Source organism: Macrotis lagotis, chromosome 1 (genome assembly GCF_037893015.1).
Source record: "Macrotis lagotis isolate mMagLag1 chromosome 1, bilby.v1.9.chrom.fasta, whole genome shotgun sequence".
Taxonomy (NCBI): Eukaryota; Metazoa; Chordata; class Mammalia; order Peramelemorphia; family Peramelidae; genus Macrotis; species Macrotis lagotis.
The window spans coordinates 198,225,958-198,248,715 of NC_133658.1; the positions used below are offsets into that span (position 1 = coordinate 198,225,958).

Below are 22,758 nucleotides of genomic sequence, written 5' to 3' on the forward strand. Positions count from 1 at the left end.
ACAAGATTTTTCTAAGGTCCCTTCCTGCTCTAAAATTCTATGATAATATTCTTTCAGATATTTCAATTTTCATTAACTTTTGAAAATTTCTGTAAAATTTTACATATTATAGTTTCTGAATAATCCTGATTTTATTTAAATTAAAATCAGTCAAAACTGTTCAGTGTTTACAAGTCTTCCAAGTTCCTTAATATCTACTCCTAATTTAAAACATTATTTATGGAATACATAGTAAAACAAACCTCCATTTATGACAAGATGTAGTTATATCCCCTTGCCTCGAGAATATCAAGGCCCCACTAAATTCTCTGGAAATTAAGCAGCCATTATTGTTTCTAAATAAAAGTAAGATTTTATTTATCAGATCATATAGCAGCTAACAGTTTAGAAAGCTTGAGAAATTAAAACATTATTTTCGTGAGAATGTGGATGAGCCTCAGAAAATATTCATCTATATAATATAAGCAGAATTTTAAAAACCAACTGTAAAGTGCACAGAAATTGATTTCAGATGAATACCTCCATTAGTTATTTTCCCTTTTTTTGCAAGTAAAATATTGACAAATATATACTCTCAAATGAAATCTAAATCATGTGTTACTCATGTACCTCAACATGGTATAGTTGACTGTACAACTACAGAACACAGACCTGCGTATTTTGCAGAAAATTCCCTTATGAGATAAAAGGAGTCATTTTTCCTGGATCATGTACCACTGCCAGCAATGAAGTACACATAATCGCTAGCACCAAGAATCCTTCAGAATGAATGAATACTCAGCCTGCATGAAGAAACAGTTACATTGGTCCAAGTTTGGCAATTTCAAGAGATGCTGCAAAAGAAATAGCTAATAATCTTTATACAATCTATATCTCTTATAACACTGCAAGTATATAGGATTCTAGTTAAAAAGTATTAATATGATGTAATATTAGAAGCCAACAATGATGTTTGATAGTAGTTTTTTTTTTTGGTTTAGGTTTTTGCAAGGCAATGAGGTTAAGTGGCTTACCCAAGGCCACACAGTTAGGTAATTATTAAGTGTCTGAGACCGGATTTGAACCCAGGTACTTCTGACTCCAGGGCCAGTGCTTTAACCACTGTGCCACCTAGCCACCCCCATAGTAGCTGTTTTAAAGTCATCTATTAAACATTCCAGACCATCTTGCTGAACATTCTGTTTGAAAATATGCTCTTTTTATGGAATATTGTTATAGATTATACATCAACTACAGTTTTTACCTCAAATTTTTATTGAAAAAAAGTAATATAAAATGCTATTTTGTTAAAATATACAACACATGCTTCTTACTCTGGAAAAAATAATTGACTTATGAAAGCAAACAAGAGCATATGGACTGATATGCATTCCCTGTCTTTACTAACTGTTACAAATTTTACTCTGAAATATATATAAAAGAAAATATAAATAAAGTCACACATCTGAAAAGATATAAGAATATTTTAAGAATTGTTAATAGAAAAATCTTCTTGCACTACCCCACATGATAAGTACTTGCAAATTCTTAGTTTGAGAATATCCTTAGGATGATTATGTAACAAGAGCTTTGAAAAAGTATAAATAGATGTAACCAAGTTTAGCATTTAGTTTAGGGTATGAATTGCAGTAACAAAAAGCAAAACAAATAAACAAACAAAAACTGGTGCACATTTCCTTGCACTTTTCAATTACTTAAAAATTGTTTCATCTTTGAATCTTGTTTCCATAGTGCTTGTAATTACAATTCTGCAGCAGAGAATAAAATACGTGAACTGACAGAACAGCCGCCACTACTATATTGCACATATTTTCCCTAAATACTGTGCTTTCCCCTCCCACCCCCCACCAGTGTCGACACAGTCTAAATCATATATTCTATGATTTAGTTAAAAAATTATCCTCAATTGTAGACTCCATGACTGTTAAGTAGGCTGCATTCAATTTCATATGTTTAACAGAGGAATCTGCCAGACCATAACAGAAGAAACCAGTTCATCTTGCCGTTGTTGCTTGGCTTTCTTATTCACCCTTCGATGCCCCTGTCCTCCACAGATGACTAATACTGAACTTGCCTTTGTCTTCTTGAATTGGTGGTTTTTCCCTTTATTAAGAGTGATATTTGGATCTTTCAAGAGCTCATAAATGGTGCTGTCCTCTGGCCCATGCTCCAAAGAACTGGATCCATGAGACAAGGTTAATGATCCAGACGATGATGACAGGTCACTTTTTTGGGCAATGGATCCCACCGAATCCCCTAACCAAACTGCATGGTCAGGAGTGCTCTGACTTAGGCAGGAATTAGATACCACATTAGGGGGGATGTCCTTCTGGTCGTCATCCTGAGGTTCAGAACTGGGAAGCAGGCTGTTTCTGGAATGACCTTTGTCTTTCTTGTTTAAAGCTGTAGCCATAACAAGAAATTTCACAGGGCCATTATGTGCATGGTAGGAAACCATACCTCTGCCTAAAGGGGAGAAAATGCATATTTTAAAAGTAGAGAATGGATATTAAGTATATGGATATTAAGCAAGTAAGAATTTCACTCCTGCTTTCTGTAAGTAGCTTTAACACTTCCTCCTTAAAATTAATTGGTTATCTTCTGTTGGTTTTCTTCAATTTATCCTACATAGCTGTTTGCATGTTGTTTCCCCATTTGACTGTCAGCTTCTTGAGAGTAGGGGCTATCCTTTGCCTTTCTTTGAGTCATCCAATCCTTAAGAGTTTCTAATATTTATGAAATTAATAATTGCTTGCTTATTTAACTTGATTCTCTTGCTTCCTATCCCAAATATCTAAATAATTTTTAACATTTAGACATTCAAACCAAATCAAAATGCTTATATATATATATATATATATATATGCACTAGAAAATATATTTTATCCATATATAGTCTCTTCATCTTCATATGCTTTGATTTTAATATTTATTCATTATATTATAAACTTTTAAAATTTCAGATTTCATAATTGTTATAAATGAAGCCAATCATTCAATCAACAAACACTTATTAACTGCCTACTATGCACCTTTGAATCAAGACCTGGAAATGCTGGATAAGTTGATCATCAAATAGGCATGAAATGAGAAGCAATTTGTGAACCTAAGGCACTCTAACTCAAATTCCATTGCTCTTTCAACTGTACCTATTTATACAAAACCACAGCTAGAAAATAGAAGAGAAAAATGCAATTTTTTCAGTTTACTCGACCATTTCTTTCAGGACCAGCCTTCTCTATTTCATTTTTTTAAATTCCTAAACAAAAATCATGTGTTTCTTTAATACTGCCATTTTGCAACAGAGGATGACATAATTGTGTGAGACACTATCTCAGAGGAACAGTACTAGGGTATACTTCAGAGTACTATGAGTTGAAAATTTTATATACTGAATACTTATAGTATTGAAAATATTGGTAATATTCAACTATGATTTAGGAAATATCAGAAAGTAAGGATATGTTATCTGGGAGAATAGAAAGGATAGGGTGGGTTTGGCAAAGTATAGGTTTATAAACTGTGAACCAGGAAGGAACTTTCTAGATAATCTAGTTTAGTTCCTTTATTTTACAAAAGGAAAAAAAATCAGAGAAGGGATGTGATTTGATGGATGCCATTCAGGTGTAACTAACAGAGCAATTTGAATTGATTCCAAGTACAATACTATTTTCACAATGGTATTTATATTTGAATATTTAAAGATAAGTCAAGTGATTTAGCCTTTTTTTGTTTGTTATATTAGAAGCAAAGGGTGGAATCAGTTTTGCCTCAACATAACAATGTATAATTGGAAAATCAGTTGTCAGGTACATTCCCACTCAGATATGAGATAAACTAGATGATCTCTTGAGTTTTTCCTTCAATTCTTTGATATTGTGATTTCAAGAAGTGGAAGAGAATGTGAAAAGGGTTGGTGATTTGTTCTTTGGTCCTACTTTTCCACAAACTTTATATTTAATGAAGTTGGGCAAGTGATTTTCATCTATAAACATAAGCTTTCACCTTTTTTAAATGAGTGTTCTGGACAAAAGACCCATCTGAGGTTTTCCTAGCTCTAAACATGTCATAATGATTTTTTTTAATTGTTAATAAAATATTTACTATCAATAAATTTGTGAAACATTGCTTTATGCAGAAAAGTTTTCTCCAATTTTATTAATGAATAATACTAAGAAATAGAAAACTCATGAAAATTTAAATTGATAATAAAAAATCAGGCATATATAGAATATATTTGCATATATATGTATATTTTATACACACACATATATGTGTTGTTAGATGCTAAAATCTTCGATAAAGTTTTATCTGTAAAGATCGTGGCATGAAAGTTTTTAAATTAGTGTTTACTTAAATCTAAGGGATTATCATGAAGATGGAAATATTTGAGGCTTTTTACTCACCAGTCACTTTAGGAATTCCTTGCAAACGAGGAACTGGTAATGATACGATGATTCCCAGATTTGTTCCAACCATTAATAAACCATGACACACCAGCAGACTAGTCACAGATACCCTCTGTTGTCCTATAAAAACTGCAAATAGTTAGAGACTATTTCCAGTTAGAAATTGTGATCAATACACTAAATTAGAGTAAATGCAATATAAATGTCAGAAAATGCTTAAATATGAAATCAATAAAAATCATTTAGTAGTCACCTACCATACACCAAGTATTGTGATAGGTGTACAAAGGGTACAGAGACGTAAATATATTAGTTCTTTCTCTCAAAAAGTTAGCATTCTATTGAAAAAAAATAACATGAACATATTTAAGTAGACACAACTACACATACATACATAGTAAAGAGAAGGCAATTGGAGGATGGTATATTAATAGATAAAGAAAGGGGGTGAGGGAAAAAAGGTTCAAGGAGTTAGCCCCCAAATTATGATTTTTATAGAATTTTTAAGCTACAAGAGACCTTATAGATCATATAGATTAGACCCCTCATTTGGGTAATGAAAAAACCAAAGCGAGAAAGTTAAACAAGTAACTTTCACTTCCTCAGGTGCAGTACTCCATCATGTCTTCATTATACCCTTCCCTACTCACACCTTTAAGCTTCTTTTTGTGTGTAGTCTCCTCTATTAGACTGAGTTTCTTGAGGGCAAAGGTTATCATGCCTTTTTATATAATCCCAGTGCACAATTACTGGAAAATCATTGGTACTTAAAATGTTTATTGTCTCATTGGACCAAAGGATCAATGATTTCTTGGGTTGAAAGGGATGTTAGAAATCTTCTAGTCTAACTCTTCATTTCATAGATGAAGAATATGGGACCTGGAAATGCTGGATAAGTTGATCATCAAATAGGTATGAAATGAGAAGTAATTTGTGAACCTAGGCACTCTAACTCAAATTCCATTGCTCTTTCAACTGTACCTATTTATACAAAACCACAGCTAGAAAATAGAAGAGAAAAATGCAATTTTTTCAGTTTACTCAACCATTTCTTTCAGGACCAGCCTTCTTTCCTTTTCTAATTTAAAGACAGTAGTACTAGATTTTTATTTTCTCTACCTGATTATATCTTTGACCCTATTCCTTTACTTTCATTCCAGCATTGTTAGCATCAGCCATAGTAGACAAATAATAAGTAGATCTGAAGCACTCTCTCCTGTATTTGCTGAGACCAATCTAATACAACAACCCAATTTATCTTTCTCACATGATAAATGGCCTAGGAAAATAATTAAAATTCATCTGTATCTTTTTTCCCTTTTCTGTAGAATAATTACTTATTTTCAAAAATTCTTTTGGAAGTTCTAATGTAAAAGTGTTAGTCTTTGGAAAGCCATGATTGCTTGACACTCTTCTAAATCATAGAACATGAGGATGAGGGTAAAGAACTATTATCACTGAATCCTTTGAAATCTCCATTCATGCTTCAGTGGTTTACAATGGTAGAATTCATTCTTTTTTTAGCCTCTGAAACATCTGACTTTTTAAAAAATGTGAATATTCATTTTTAATATAAAAGTTTATGGCATTTATATTTCATGATTTATGATGGTTTCAAAGATAGAAAAGAAAATAATGTAACTTTTAGGAATTTGCTTGGGAAGTCAAGAGATATTTTTTTAATTTACAAAGCTGCTAGAGGTGAGCTGGTCTCTACATTAAAAAAAACCAAATGAAAATACTGTTTTTATTCCTCAATGAGTGTGGTCTGTCATTTTTTAGAAGTTTATAAATCTCAACACAATCAACAATACCAATAATTTTCATATAAATAGAGAGTTTTAAGGATAACAATGCACTTCCCCCCACAACAACCTTGTGATGCTTAGCATTACTAAAGGTGTGGTTCAGATTTTGCCATTTTTTCAGATGCTACGGAGGGATATAAAGTTGCATTCATTCTAGGGCAACCCAATAAAGAATAAAATCCTTTCATATTAGAACCAATTTTTTTTTCTGTTAAGACTATTAAACAATGAATTCAGTCATTTGCACCCCATTAGGGATGTGAGACTGACTGATTTATTTGAATATGGAAAAAAAGTCTGGAAGATAGCTTAATTGTCAGTGGATTTGCTTCCAGGTCATAGATTATCTCAGTACTTTTCCCTACCAGCTCTTTGGTAGGGATCAAATGGAAAGATTAGGAATTTTTAAAGCAACAACAATTGAGAAACTCTGAATTCTTGAACCATTTGGTAATTATTAGTCAACTGATAATTGTTGGTTAGGATCTATCCTGCAGAAGTAGAGATATGGGAAATCTATAGAAGGGACACCATACGGTGAAGCCTCTCAAAAAGGGTAGCTAGAACTCTGCTTGTCTAGCCATCAAAAAGGTGAAGCCAAAGGAATACAAACTAGCCAAGACAACTTAATCCAACTATCTCCTATGCTGGAAGTGGTAGTCTTCATGGTCAAGAAAAACAATACTTGGGCTCAGGTTATGACAGAGCTCAAAAAAGATTTTGAAAATCAAGCCAGGTAGGTAGAGGAAAAATTGGGAAGAGAAATGAGAGAGATGTAGGAAAAACATGAAAATGAAGTCAGCCTTTAGTCAAGGAGATCCAAAAAAAATGCTGAAGAAAATAACATATTAAAAACCAGTTTAGGTCAAATGAAAAAAGCAGTCCAAAAAAGTTAATAAAGAGAAGAATGCTTTAAAAAGCAGAATTAGCTAGATGGGAAAGGAGATAAGAAAGCTTTCTGAGGAAAAAAAATTCTTCAAATGTAGAATGGAGCTAAAGGAAGCTGATGACTTTATGAGAAATCAAGACACAATAATTCAACACCAAAAGAATGAAAAACTAGAAGAAAATGTGAAATTATCTCATTGGAAAAACAACAGATCTGGAAAACAGATCAAGAAGAGATAATTTAAAAATTATTGGGCTACCTGAAAGTCATGATCCAGAAAAGAGCCTTGACCTCTTTTTTAAATAATTTCTACAGGAAATTTGCCCTGATACACCAGAAGCAGAGGGTAAAATAGAAATTGAGAGAATCCACCAATCTCCTCCCAAAAGAGATTCAAAAAAAAAAAAAACTCCAGGAATATTATAGCCAAGTTCCAGAACTCCCAAGTCAAAGAGAAAATACTACAAGCAGCCAGAAGGGAATAATTCAAATATTGTGGAGCTACAGTCATGATCACACAGGACTTAGCAGCATATACATTAAGGGCTCATAGGGCTTGTAATATAATATTCCAGAAGGCAAAAGAACTTGGAATGCAACCAAAAATCAACTATCCAGCAAAACTGAATATCCGCTTCCAGGGGAACAGATTAACTTTCAATAAGATGGGGGAATTTCAAATGTTCCTGTTGAAATCACCAGAGCTGAACAGAAAGTCTGATCTTCAAGTACAGGACTCAGGTGAAGCATAGAGAGGGTGGACAAGAAGAGTAAATTAGGAGGGATTTAATGAAGATGAACTGTGTGTATTCCTGTATGGAAAGATGATACAGATAATACTCATATGAACTTTCTCATTTAATAGAGCAGGTAGAAGGAGCTTTTATAGATGAGGCACAGGAGAGAACTGAATTTGAAGATATAATATATTGTAAAAAATGGAATCAACTGGTGAAAAGGAAATGTACTGGGAGTAGGAGAAAGGAGACACAGAATAGGTTAAAATATTTCATATGAAAGATATTTCACGTAGCTTTTGCAATGGTATGGAAGGGGGAAAGGTGAGGGGGGAATGAGGTAGTCTTCATTCTTATCAGAAATGACTCACAATGGAAACAGCATACACACTCAATAGTATATAGAAATCTAGAAGAAAAAGGAGTGAAGGGGGGATGGGGGAGGCAGGGATGTGGGTGGAAGAGGAGAGGGTAGATCATAGGAGAGGATAATCAGATATAGCACATTTTCTTTTTCACTTCTTTCAAGGTGGTGGGATTGGGTGAGACCACAGGGCCAGGTTGTTGCTGAGTCTCTGGGGTGGGGTGTAGGCTTGGGGCCTTTTGGCCCCAGGACTGATGTTCTGCCCACTTCACCACTTGGCTGCCTACAGAACATTTTTGAAGAGGGAAAGAGTAAAAGAAGAGAGAAAATATAATAGATGATAGTGGGGAGGAATGGATAGAGGCAATTACAATTAGCAATAGCAACTGTGGAAAAATATGGAAGTAACTTCTACGATGGACTTATGATAATGAATGTGATCCACCTGAGAAAGAGCTGATGATATCAGAACACAAGCTGAAACACATATTTTTTTCTCTTTCTTTCACTTAATTTCTCATGAGGGTTTTATATTTTTGTGGGGGGGGAGGAAGTATTATGTTTACTCTTACAACAAGAATATTTTAGTAATGTGTAAATAAATTAAAGAAAATAAATAAATAAATAAAATGAATGTTGAAAAGAAGGAAAAGTCTCTTTACTTTTCTTTGTATTAAACATTTATTTTATCCTTATAATCAATGGTAACCACAGATATTTTCTAATCTTTGTACAATTATTTGAATTTGTGATTGGGAGGAAGTAATTGTAGTGAAACATTACAGTAAAGGAGAAAGATTTAGAAATGATTTGCCAGAATGTTGTCTCTGACAGGAGTTTAGGACTAAAAAGATAGAGAATTACAGATTCCTTTTATACCTTTCCAAAGCAGAAAAAAAAAGGCGAAAGTGAAGAAAAAAGTAGAAAAAAGTAGGGAAAAGAAGGCAAGAATGGAATGGTTGAACAACTCAGCTACCCATCTCACCCCATCACTACTGGACAAGATTCATTATTTCTACTTTCTAGATGGAGAAATTAAAGGTCAGAAAGATAAAGTAACTTGCTCAGGATCATACTAATTACAGTCAAAGTGTGGATTCAAATCCAGGTCTCTTAACTCCAACTCAAATTCACAAATCCCTACATTATACTGCCTCTAATTTAAATATCAATATATTTCACAATAGGTCTGAGAACTATAGCCCTTCTATAATTTAGTAGATAAGACTTGGAGAACTGACCATGGCTCAGGAATATTAAGTGACTTCCTCATGGCCTTAAAACTTGAAAATGTAAAAGCTAGGATTTGAACTTGGGACATCTCAACCTCCTTGTGCAATACACCCCACTTCCTCCAGATCCTCAATTTGAGATTGTCTGTCTCTTATTCACTAAGTTTACATTTATGACTAATATTTTCCCCCTGTTTGGGTCCCTTTCTACTTCATATCTAGTTAACTGAGATTATACATAATAGCCTAGATTTTCCTGGAGTCCTTGTACAATTGTTAAACAACTTTAATATATTAGACACACTCTCTCTCTCTTTCTCTCTCTATACATATATATATATATATATATATATATATATATATATATATTCTGTAATATTTAAGAGTAGCAAGCAGTTAATATTCTCCTTATAGAAAATATATTTAAATCCTATTTGCCACACAATACTTTTAGTTCCTGCATCTTTAAAAATAAATCTGAATTTTTTCAGGATTTGAAATGAGAATATATTAAGTAAAATTCTGTAACAGTTATCAAACTTGAATAATTCTGCTTTTAAATGTCATTTTATAGCATATACAACATCTAGGTTATTAAATATGAACATCAAAAAGATTTAATAGAGACTTCATGTAATAGGAGATAAAAGAAAATAATATTCCATTTGATCTGTGATCTCATCCATGAGAGTATTTTCTCCAGTGATAAGGACTAACTCATTCATGCTTTTACATTCTATACCATTCTTGTTCATATTCTATCATAATTTCTCCATAGTGGGCAATCCAATATCCTGGAGGTATCCCTTAGAGTTTCTTTTTAACATCATGGGGTATCACTGTAGCATTTGAAGTGTGCATCAGTTAAATCTCACTGTTGTTATATGACTGATCTACCATTTTTTTGTTTTTTTCCTGATCCCACATTTCTAATGAGAAACTTTTGCATAGATTTTCCTTCATAATTAATTTTTTATTTGCTTATAGCTCGACTTGCTCATGTCTACCCTGTACTTTTGGATGATCATTTGAATCATCAATGGATATTATTCCATTTCTCCTTGGGTGATCATAAAATTTAGCCCTTTAAGGACTCTAGTATGCCATGATTCATCTAAAAACAAACCAAACAAAAACATCCAGGAAGAGAATATTGCTGAGGGATTCATAGAAAATTCCTTAAGAAATCAATGTTAACAACCCGTTTACAAATTGTCTCATAATCTCTTCCATCCTATTATTTTTGTGATTGAATGCTTATGATAAGAAGAAATATTCAAACCAACCAAAATTTATATTAGTAAGTAATACTAAGATACTTGCAAGTTTAAATAGGCTATGGCATATCACTAATGATGACTACTGGAAACATTGATTATATTTTATTAAATGGAAACTAACTGGTTATGAAGTGGTGGTGATGTATGATAATAAATGGGCTGTTCAAGTATTATATATATATATATATATATATGTATATATATATACATATATATATATATATATATAAAACTCTGGAATATTTAAAAATTTAGATCAGCTATGTCTAACCCATGACCTGTATGATACATGCAGCCCTCAAAATTCATTGATGCAGTATTATTACATTTTATTATACTCATATGGATTTCATTGCAGCCATAAATAAATATTAAATTCTATATATGGCCTTTGTTTATGCAACCCAGAAAAGATTTTAAAAAAAGTTGGACACTAATGATTTAGAGTATTCCCTCCTATCCCCCAAATATTAGAGGGCTACTTTATAGAAGAATTTTAGAAGGATGTAGATAAGAAGTACACAAGATGAAAAACAGTGGATGAATTTCAATTTGAACACATGGAGGGAATAACCAAGTGAATGAGATCACAAATCTCAAGTGTTCAAGATAATAAGTGTCAAATTTCCAGAATATGTCTGTTAGTAACCTATCAATTCTAGGTTTGGAAGCTATTTACACATTTATTAGTTTTTCCAGAAACTATGTCCAAGTTATATCTTTCTCTGTTGATAATTATCCTAATGGTGCTAATTTGTTGGTAAGAAGAAGATTATCAGGATTTTTATTCTCAATAATTTTAATACAAAAAGGCAAAGGAAAATGATGAGACTTTCCATTTTCCCACTTTCGTACTTTAAAAGTCTCTCCATAAAATAAGTTTATAAATTACATAAGATTTTAAAAAATATCTCTGACCACAATTAGAAATAGAAACTGGTAAATCACTGATCAATGATTTCATTCTACTTTCTCTCTTCCTAAAAAAGGGCTTTCTAGAAACAAATGTATAGTATAAATATTGTTATAGAAATACATATAACACATAAAATCTAACTATTTTGTGTTCTATGGAAATAATATATCCAGAGAAATTTTATCCTTAAGGATGTCCTCCACTATTCTTAACAATTTTGCATTTTTTATTGGTAAAATTTCTTGATCCCCATTCTATCATGATTTTATTGTGTTACCTGGGTTAAGACAATGTCTTTGGGGGGGGGGGCTTGATTTCTTTAAGTGTAAAATAAGGGAGTTGGACTACTCAACCTTAAAGATCCCTCCCAATTCTGTCATCCTATGGTCTCTGAGGCTAGAAGAATTTGGTTGTTATTCTTGTTGTTAAAGCTAGGCACCATGGTGGAAAAAGTGCTGACCCTAGAATCCAGAAGAATCATTTTTTGTGGTTTTCAGTCTGGTCACAGATACTCATTAGCTGGGGGACCCTGGGCAAATTGCTTAACTCTATTTGTCTCAGTTTCCTCATCTATAAAGTGAGCTAAAGAAGGAATAGCAAACAACTCCAATATCTTTACCAAGAATACTCCAAATAGGGTCACAAAATCAAAAACAACTGAAATGCCTGAACAATGTGTGTGTGTGTGTGTGTGTGTGTGTGTGTGTGTGTGTGTGTGTGTGTGTGTGTGTGTGTGTGTGTGTGTGTGTGTGTGTGTGTGTGTAGAGAAAGACATGGACCTCTGAAGAATGATTCTAAAGTAAGGAGGGGAAGATATAAAGCAGTGTGTGGGAAAAAGGAATGTGAATTGGTGAGAGAAGTAAATAGAATCCAATTTCAGGAAAGACTAGTAAAAATACATCTGAACAACAATGAGAACTCTAAGAAGAGTTTCTACGGTCTCATATCACATCTTTCATTTACTAATAAAAGATGAAAACGACCAATGGAACCCAAGATGCTAATTTTTCTTTCCAACTAAATAAAAACTCTCAGAAATTGGGTGAAATTATTAATTTCAAGAGCCAATCAAAGATCCATGTTTGAAAATAATCACTTTTCTCTCATATGTAATGTTCTATTTTTAGCTAGAATAAATGTCACTATCTTGAGTTTCTGAGGCAAGAATATTTATTCTGGCTAAAAGCTTTTCTATTGTCCCTGAGGTTTGTTATGGTAATTATTAAAAGAAAACATCATAAAAATTAGTCTGAGTCTCAAAGTAGCAACCTTCTGTCAGGTTACCATTGGAAGGGTTGATATAACCAATTCCTAGAAAAATTCCAACACAATGAAGTTCATTCAAATCTCAAAATGGTAGGAACAGCAATGAGAAACAGTAGAAAAGATGAGAAAACAGGAAACATAAATGGAAACTAAAAGATGGAGTTTGACTCTTTTCTTTATCCAATCCCAATCTCTCTCTTGCCCTCTAGTATCTCATCTCCAAATATCTATTTGACATCCCAAACTGAAAGTCCCATAACCAATTCCAACTCAATATGCCTAAAATTGAACTTAATTTTTTTTCTCAAGTCTTCCCATCTTTTCTAATTTCCTTAATATTGTCAAAGGACCTGGGGAAGGTAGGTGGTGCAGCGGATAGAGTGCCAGACCTAGAATCAGGAAGATATAAGGTAATATCTGGTCTCAGATACTTACTAACTTTCACACCCTGGACAAGTCATGTAACTGTTTACCAGAGTAGCCTTATCTGTAAAGGGAGCTAGAGAAGGAAATAGCAAACTATTCCAGTATCTTTACCAAGAAAACTCCAAATGTAGTTACTAAGAGTTGGACATGACTAAAACTATTATACAATAACAAAAAGCAGAGGAACTATTATCGTCTCAGCCATTCATGTTTACAACATAAATGTTATTTTCAACCTTTCATTGCTTTTCACTTTATATATATTCTAAGTCATATCAAATCTACATTCATTGCATCTCCCATATATGCCTCTTCTCTTATATAACATTACTACCACCATAGTGTGAGTACTCATCTTCTCACACCTTTGACTGCTATGGTAATACTAACCTGTTGGTTGATCTCTACAACAAAAGTCTTTCGCACTCCTGTTGAAATTATCTTCTAAATGGCAATAAATTCTAGTGCTTCCCCCATCACCTCAAGAATGATATATAAAATCCTATTTGGCATTCAAAACCCTTTGAATATGGGCCTTTCTTCCTTTTTGCTTTTAGGATAGGGCTTTAGTATACTATTCTCTCCTTCACATAATCTATAATCCTTTGACACTGATTATCTTGTTGTTTCTTTTATAAAACATTCTATGTCTGGACTCTGAGCATCTTCATTGGTTGTGTCCCATGCCTGGAATTATCTCTTCTTATCTCTGCTTCCTAGTTTTCTTCAAATCTCAACTAAAACTACCCCCCCCCTTTTGAATTGTCTTTAATCTAGTGCCTCCCTCCTCAGAGAACTTACAATTTATCCTCTATATGTTTTGGTTATTACCTAGCTACTTTCTTTTTGTCTCTTCAGACTGTCAGCTCCTTAAAAGGAGGGTCTATTTTTTGTCTTTGTATCCCAGGGCTTAGCTTAGTGCCTTACACATATTAGAGGCTTCATAAATGCTGTTGATTTGACTAGATGATGATTACACTGACTAAAATGGTCAATCTAAACTCAGTGATGGTCATGGTAATTATTTTAAAGTTTGTACACTGGAGATGATAGAGGTTTGGATCTACCTACTGACTTTCTACAATATAAATTTTTTATCTCTCTTTTTTAACGAATATAGTACATTAAAGAATATCAAGTAGTGCTGAAAATACAATGTGCCTTCTTATATACGTACCAAAATATGAATCAAAATTAAAATGGAGACAGCCCTATCCTAAAAATGCTGAATTGGTTTATATTTTTACCAAGTCTCTGACAGATAAAGCTAAGGATGGATTCAGGATGATACTAGGCACCAAGTAAATCTGAAACATTTATTTCCTATATTTAACACAATGATGGAGACAAAATATAAACTGGCTCTAATACCAAGAAGGCCAGTCTAAGTCCCTTCTCACTTGGGACATGACGAGTATATTTGATAATTTAAATTAGTATCATAAATTAAAATTAATGGACTTTCATTTTTCATTTTCTTATTATGAGGGATATAATATTTAGAAAAGTATCAATGGGTAATATAAAATGATAAATTATTGGCAATTATTTTAAATGTAGTTTCTAGAAGCAGCATTTAGGGCAACATTTATATTTGAAAATTGGGTATAATTATCTTAAAACTAAGGAATCATGTTCAGCAAAATGTTTTCCACTAAATAGATAAAGGTCTTTAAGATTTGTCCTTTGAAATTCTGTGCTAAATGAAAAAACCAGGAAACAGCTGCTTCAGGATATAACTAATAGCTTATAAGATTTGGTAAATAGAATTCCATTAAAAATTACTTCCCATTTTCTAAGCCCTGGCCATTTGTGACTTTTGGATACTTAATTTACTGCATGTATTTGAATGTACTTGTTGCTTACAGAGAAAGTGAAATTTAGCAACTTTACATTGTTGGATTGTGGATAACATGGATGAATGAGGTTTAGTTTAAGTAAATTATGGCAAATTATATTTTCAGGTATAGCAGAACTTCATTATAATCCAGAAGACACTCTCAAAAAATGTTGGCTATGGCACAGTCACCTTAAAATCTGAATTTTGGTTCTAGCTCATGTTAAGCCCAGTGTCCTAAGGGGTTTCAATAACATTTACACCCAGATTTTTCCTTTTGTGATTTGAGAAAGTCTTTATTTCTAATCCTTACTTCAATTCTTATCTCCCAATAATAGATTTTAAGCTGTTCTTAGAGAACATAGCATCTTGACTTTTTTTTGTGTTAGAAAACTCAATGGAAACACCAGTGTAATAAATGCTCTACTTATGTGATAGGAAATTTTATCTTTATAATTTATCTTTACTCTGTGTAGGTTTTCAGGAAACCTGTGCTATTATTCTAAAAGAGAGGAAGGAAGTTACAGCTATGCTATCTCCCAACCTAAGCAACTGCAGAGTCAGTTACAGATACAGATGCATCATAAATATATACTCATTACAATATTTTAAAGATATGATCATATTTCAAAACTATTCTTTATTAGGCCATCCTTGGGAAACAGGAACATAAAGAAAAATGATATTAGACAAATAGCAAAAAGGCAGGAAATAACAAATGCCTTCTTGATTAATTTATAACCCTAAATTAAAAACAGACATAACTTGCTAAATTAAAGATTTCAAGTTTGTTCCGTAGAGACTCCTAAAAAAATAGCACCATGACTTGCTTACTTCCCTGTGCATCTCTAGGAGGTGAGTTGAATCATGGCTCCTCTACTTATCTCAAATAACTTTGTGGCCCTAAGTTGTCTCACATACAGAGTGAGAGGGCTGGCACTCCTAAGCATATATTCCAAGGAGATTTAAGATAAAAAAGTAAAAATCTGTACCAAAAGTAAATTCTGTATCAAATTCTGTACCAAAATCGGTACCAAAATATCCAAAATAGCATTTTGGTAGGAACAAAAAACTAGGAACAAAGTATGTATTCGTGGATTAGGGAGTGACTACATTCCTTCCCTACAACAATATAGCAAAATATTCATGCACCATAAAAAATAAGTAATATGAATAATTCAGAGAAGCATCAGGGAACCTATATAAACTGATGTCCAGTGAAGTTAAGTAAATCAAGAATTGAACATACACAATGACTACAAAAATGTAAAGAAAAAACAATAGAAAACTCAAACTAACCCTGTGAAATTAGACTATCCAATGTTGGTCCTGTAGAGGAATTAAGAAAAATACAAAAATAGAAAAACATACTTCTATCCTTTCATTATTGTGGTAGGAAATCCAGATGTAGAATTTTGCACATACTTCCAGATGTTATCTATATGCTGATTAGTTTTACTAAATGACTTTTTCACTTTTTTAAATCTGTTGCATTTAGCAACAGTTATATGACCATAGGAAATAGAGTGACCAGTCTGAAGTAAGGAAAGCTCAGCTTCCTGAGTTCAAATCTGGTCTTAGACACTTACTAATTATAGGAACCTGAGTAAATTACTTATCCTTGTTTGCCTCAGTTTCCTCATCTATGAAGTGAATTGAAGAAGGAAACAGACAATTACCATTTTTCTCAAGAAAACCCTGGGGTCATAAAGAGTTGGACATGACTGAAAATGACTGAATAACAACAGTAACAAGAACAAACAAGCAGAAACATTTAACTCAGTGAATTAATTAACAAAATTGATATATTCAGAAATGAATGATATCAAAATAAAAACACCAATAATAGTTTTCCTTTTTTTAATGAACAAATTAGATTAAATGATAACTAGAATTGCGATCAATTAAGTCCAATCATTAGAGGAACCATTGTCATGTCCACTTTAGGACATGAGGAAAATGTACTAATGATGGATGATTAATAGTATTTGGATAAGGAAAAGATTTTTAAATTGTGATTTAAAAAATATGGAAAATGTGCTTTTAAAATATATATACATGAAAAAGTATATATATGACAATTAAAACAAATCCCTCCCACGCTTGCCTTCAGAAAATGCCACCTTTTTTTCCCTAACCAAAACTGGAAAGTGATTGATTAAAATCCTGTGGGTGGTACAAAGCCTTAAACTAGGAAGTTTTCGGCAGTACTTCTGCTGCTAGCCTGTTAGGATCTGGAAACCATGGCAACCTTGGTGGGAAAGACAAGAGTGATGTGGTTCCTGTTCCACAACTGCTGAGCTAACTGAAATGGAGTGAGCACTGAATAGTTTAATCACAGCAACCCCTCCACCCATTTGTTAAGTTTGTAGGGCTGTTTGTCACTGCAATGGCATCTCATTCCCTGTGCCCCCTCCAGATCTGACCTTTTGATATGTAGGCAAAATAAATTATTTCCATGAACTGGAAAAACAAATGCATGTTTTGGCAAAACAAAAATTTAATTTGGTTTTATCCCAACAGCTACAACAGAGGTCCCATAGCAAACATTCATTTCACTAACATGTGTGCTCAGAGAAAAAACTTCAAGGACTGCTACAAAGTGTCAGTATGCTTTTAGAGCAGTGAAGACTGTAAATAAGTTTGTTGGTTTAAATGAAGAAATTATTTGCATGTCATTTCAATGCTTTATTTTTCTCTTCCACCAAAATAGCTAAAAATTCATTAAAATGCTAAAGAGGTTTTTATTTGATATATATTAATTATTGCAAAGACCCTACAGTCAACTTTAAAGTCAATAAAATCATGTTTCTTAACAGGGAGTCAGCCCTCAGCAAATCTGAGAAAGAGACAAAGCTTGTTTTTAGTACTATTCCATTTCTCCTTTTAATGATTCCCCTCCTCAGTACCTTGGGGGTTTTGCATTGGCTTGGTATCCAAGAACTTTCCACTATATCACTGTACTAAGACCTACCTTCTTAACTAAGGAGTATCTTATGCTTCAGACTTCTAGAACACTTCTTATTCCACTACCCATTTCAAAGTATTTTTCTTCCAAGTCTACTTCAGTTTCCCTCTCCCAACCAAAGAGCAACCTGATAATCTAATCCACATTAAGGTGTCACCAATTGAAGTGACCTCAAAGTATCATGCTTTCAAGGAAGTTGCATTTCTGCCAGGATTTCTGGAGAAACTTTTTTCCTCTGAATCTGTGATATAGCCTAAGGAGCTCAAAGAACTGTTCTGTATTTTATAGTCTTGGGATTGCCTGGATCATGTCATGCTTCCTTTTAGAAAGACTTTCTGCTCAAAAAATTATTCCAGGAGTAACATGTGGGTTAGATTATCTAAGAGATAATTTTGGAACTTTCTAGCATCCACCAAATCACAATTCCATTTGTCTCAGTGGTCTTGTTGTTTTATCAGATACTTAAACTCACTACTCAAAGTTCCAATTCAAACAATTTAATTAAAATTTTTAAACTTCCTTTTCTCTTTTTTTCTTTAGCTACCTACCCACAGATACTACTTCCAGTTTAATAAAGCTTCCATTGCATCTGATCATTTTCATTATAGCAACCTCCTACTTTCTTGACTCATAACCTTTTTTGGTTATTATCTTACAGACTCATAGAAACATGCAGGAGTTTTTTTTTCCCCATAATAATTGAAATATATCTCAGGCTTAAAATATGGTTATCTTGAGGTCCTGCCTAATAAAATTTTTCCTCTTTAAGACTTATGTAAATTATGTCACTTTGACCTTGAAAAAAGTAATTAGGAGACTTATTTGATGTGTGTTAGGCATGAATATATTTTTGTGGAGTAATAGAAGAATGACTCCTTTACCCAAGGGAAGATATTGATAGAAGTAAATATCTTACTATCTTGTACAGTAAGAACATCTATTCCTCTCAAAGAAAGTAGAGAAATATTTCTTAAAAGCCAGATAAAAATACACTCCCTTTTCTCCAACTGCAAGGAAAAGCATTTTAGATAAACATTGCAGTATTAAAGGAAATATGTAGAGGAAAAATTAATTTAAACATGAGAAAAGAAAGTTCAATTCTTAAATAACTTTTCCACTATGATTAACATCTGTAATGGATAATAGTCTTTACATAAATCTCTAGTGCTTTTCAAGTAATACTTTCAGTAGTCACTCCTGTGTCTCCTTTCAGAAAATGCTTACATAATTGTCTCATTCATCACCAAAAATCCTCATGAAAATACATAAATGAATAGTATTATCCATTCTACAGATAGAAAATCCAAGGGGTAAAGAAGCTTCGGCAGAGTACTTAATAAAACAATAGTAAGGGTCACCTACCACCCAGAAGGAGCCCTCTCCACCCTCATCCTTGACGAGGTTGCCAATAAAGTCTATTATATAAATTCTCTTGTGGGTGGATAGTTTTACATTTACCAGAATTGGTAATTTGCTCCGAATTACATTATTTCTTCAGTATCTTGCACAGATTTTTGACTGTGTTGCCTATAGGCTTCCTTACTTTTAAAAACTAGAATTTAAGTTCCCTGAAAAGTAAAACTACCCCCCAGCAGCTAGTCTGGTGCCATGAAGCTCATAGGAACTGAAATGTTTTTAACTTAAACACTTACCAAAAGAGCATCACAAAGAACACTTGATTTGAATTCAAGACCTATTCAAATGCTGCATCAGACTTTCACCATGGTGGTATAGATTTGATTTGGTTTTATTTTTTAATGGTAATGGTCAAATATGAGTTCATCTACTGACACTAGGCTAATTCAGAATGTTTGAATGACCAGATAAAATGGGATTAACCTGACTTCCCCACTTATTTAGTTCCCTATCAGATAAATGCTCAGTTTCATTACACATGTTTCATTATCTTCTGTACTTTTAAGTCTCTAAATTTTAAGAATTGCTATAATTACAAGGAAACATGCTTAATTCAATTTGCTGACTGTTAAATATGTTGCAGTGATTGCTGGTGTAGGGAAATGAAGCATTTCAAGGATCATTTATGCACATGATAGGAGTGTAACCATAATCACATATAAGAAAAGTAAAAAATGGAAAATAACATCAACAATTGAAAATATATTATTTCAAAATAGCCTCATTAACCTAATTAATTCTCACAGAATAAGCAAGTCTTCAGAAAAACTTGGAGAAAGTATTATTGTATTTCTCTGTAGTTTAGTGTAAATCTCTTCAAGTTTTAAGAACATTGAGAAGACTGATTTAAACAAACAAAAAAATCTGCTAATCACTGCTACAGAGAAAAAAATCATGATGTAGTCAAGACAATACAAAAAAGAAAAAACAGAATGCAAAAATTGGGGAAAAAATCATTTTTACTGAAGAAACTCATTTCATTTGAAACTACACAAAGGTTATGCAAAAAATTCAGTAATCAAATTGTAAAACATCTAAATATAAAAGACTTGTTTTTCCTTATTAAGAGGATTATGAGTTCTGACAGACTTATATAGAAAAACAGAACTGTTCCAAAATTCTGGAACCAATTCTACTCTCTTTTTTTCCCCTTCTCTTGAGTCCCTTTCCCCCTTTTCCTGTGCCAAACATTCTCTGTCTAGTCTCAGTCTTGGATTATTACACCAACTGCTACCTTTGGACATGCTGTTCACTCAAACTAAAGAAAATCACAAAACTGTGCAAACTAGGTTCACTACAAATTTATGCTACATAATCTTAAATGGGCCCTCACTACAACAAGGTAATCCTTTTATGCCTCCCTAATCAACTTATTATCTTACTCACCACAATGATTTTTCTTTTTTTTTTGAGTAACTTTTTAATTTTTTTTTTAATTTTTGCAAGGCAAAAAAGGTTAAGTGGCTTGTCCAAGGTCACACAGCTGGTGTCACATATCTAATTCTGAATTGGAACTCAGATTCTCCTGACTTCAGGGCCTGTGTGCCATCTCTGCACCACCTAGTTGCCCCCACAATGACTTATCAAAACCTTTTCATCCCTCCTTCAATGTTCTTTACTCTTCTTCCCTAACTTACTCCCTTGAGCTGAGAATCTTGTCTTGTATTTTATTGAAAAAATTAATGTCATTCACCAAGACCTCCCTCTTCCTTCCTTCTCCTCATATCATATTACCTAGATGCCCACCCATACTTTCACTCTTTGTAAACATGATGAGATAGCCCTTCTCCTTGCTAAGGCTATTCCTTCTATATTTTATCCTGATTCTTCAGTAGAATGCTTCCTTTGATCTTAACTCTTTCCCTGTTTATTGATTTCTACTTTACTGTCTACAAACAATATTCAATGTCTTCCCCCACCCTCAAAAAATGATCACCTTGTTTAGTAAATGTTTTATGTCTTTTCTCTCTTTTGTGGCTAAGGCTACATTCTGTATTCATTCTACCACATCCTTTCCACTAACACTCTTCTTAATTTTCTATAGTCTTTCTTCTAACTTTATCATTTAACTGAAACTTGTCATCATTACTCATTTAAATTATCCTAATAGCCTCTTATCAGATCTTCCTGCTTTCACTCTACTGTCTACTCAATATTCCATACTTTATTCTAGAGAAAAATAGTGTTTATGCATGGATCTGACCATGTAAATTCAATGGCTCCTTAGTGTTTACCAAGTAGGATTCAGATGCCTGCCATTTAGTGCCCCTTCATATTGTGGAAACATTCAAGTTTTCTTTTCTTTTTAATCTCACATTATTTTCTCTCTATAAGCTTTGAGCAGCAGTGAGTCACGGCAGAAGGAGATTTGGCCTCTAAATTAAGAAAATCTAGGTTCATGTCCCACCTTTGACACAACACACACTATGCTCTCAGGCAAGAAATTTGCTTGTCCATTCAATATTCCTAGGCAATTCTCTAAGACTGCAAGTTAAAAAGAAAGTGTTAACATTGAAGAGAAGATGGTGCTTTGAATCACTAAGAAAGTTCTTCACCAAGAGCTTCTTCCATCTGCAAAATATCATCTTTATGTTCCAATCTTAACCCTCCTAATTCCATGCCCCTCCTAATACTGTTCTCTATCATATATATCTTTCTCCTTCTTTGACTGATGAATTTCTTCCCATTCTTTAAACCCCATCTCAAATATTACATCCTCCTATAAGTCTTTTTTTAGGTGTTTATTTTTTGCAAGGAAAATGGGGTTAAGTGGTTTGCCCAAGGCCACACAGCTAGGTAATTATTAAGTGTCTGAGACCAGATTTGAACCCAGGTACTCCTGACTCCAGGGCCAGTGCTTTATCCACTAAGCCACCTAGCCACCCCCTCCTATAAATCTTCATATATCCTCTTAGTTGATAATGTCCTTTCCCTCTGATCCTAAATAGCACTTTGTTTCACAACTTCCAAACTATGACTTGTTTCATGACTTCCTAACTAATATATTGACTATGTAACATTATGTGTAACAGTCATTTTGTGGTGGTTTCCCTTGTCCTTACTGTGAGCTCAAAGAAGACAAGGATGAAGTCTCAGTTAAAATTTGTCCCTCACTCAAGTCCTAGCACAATGGACAAATATATTCAATGTCTTTCCCCACTCTCAATGTACATGCTTCAAAAATTCTTGTATCATTTATTGAAATAGAAT

General features: G+C 33.2%; 1 protein-coding gene across 9 annotated transcripts in view; it reads right to left on the reverse strand.

Moving 5' to 3' along the window:
* Positions 1-739: 739 nt before the first annotated feature.
* ARHGEF10 (Rho guanine nucleotide exchange factor 10) overlaps positions 740-22,758 on the reverse strand; it is a 276,879-nt gene continuing 254,860 nt past the window's right edge. For 5 of the 9 annotated variants that reach the window (XM_074209540.1, XM_074209541.1, XM_074209539.1 and 2 more), the window contains 2 exons: positions 4,407-4,538; positions 740-2,466 (listed from right to left, as the gene is read on the reverse strand). In XM_074209540.1, coding sequence (XP_074065641.1) covers positions 1,946-2,466; positions 4,407-4,538 — 653 coding nt within the window. In that variant the 3' untranslated portion in view covers positions 740-1,945. The remainder of the gene's footprint in view (positions 2,467-4,406; positions 4,539-22,758) is intronic. The other 4 variants (XM_074209546.1, XM_074209543.1, XM_074209545.1 and 1 more) reach the window with 1 other exon arrangement.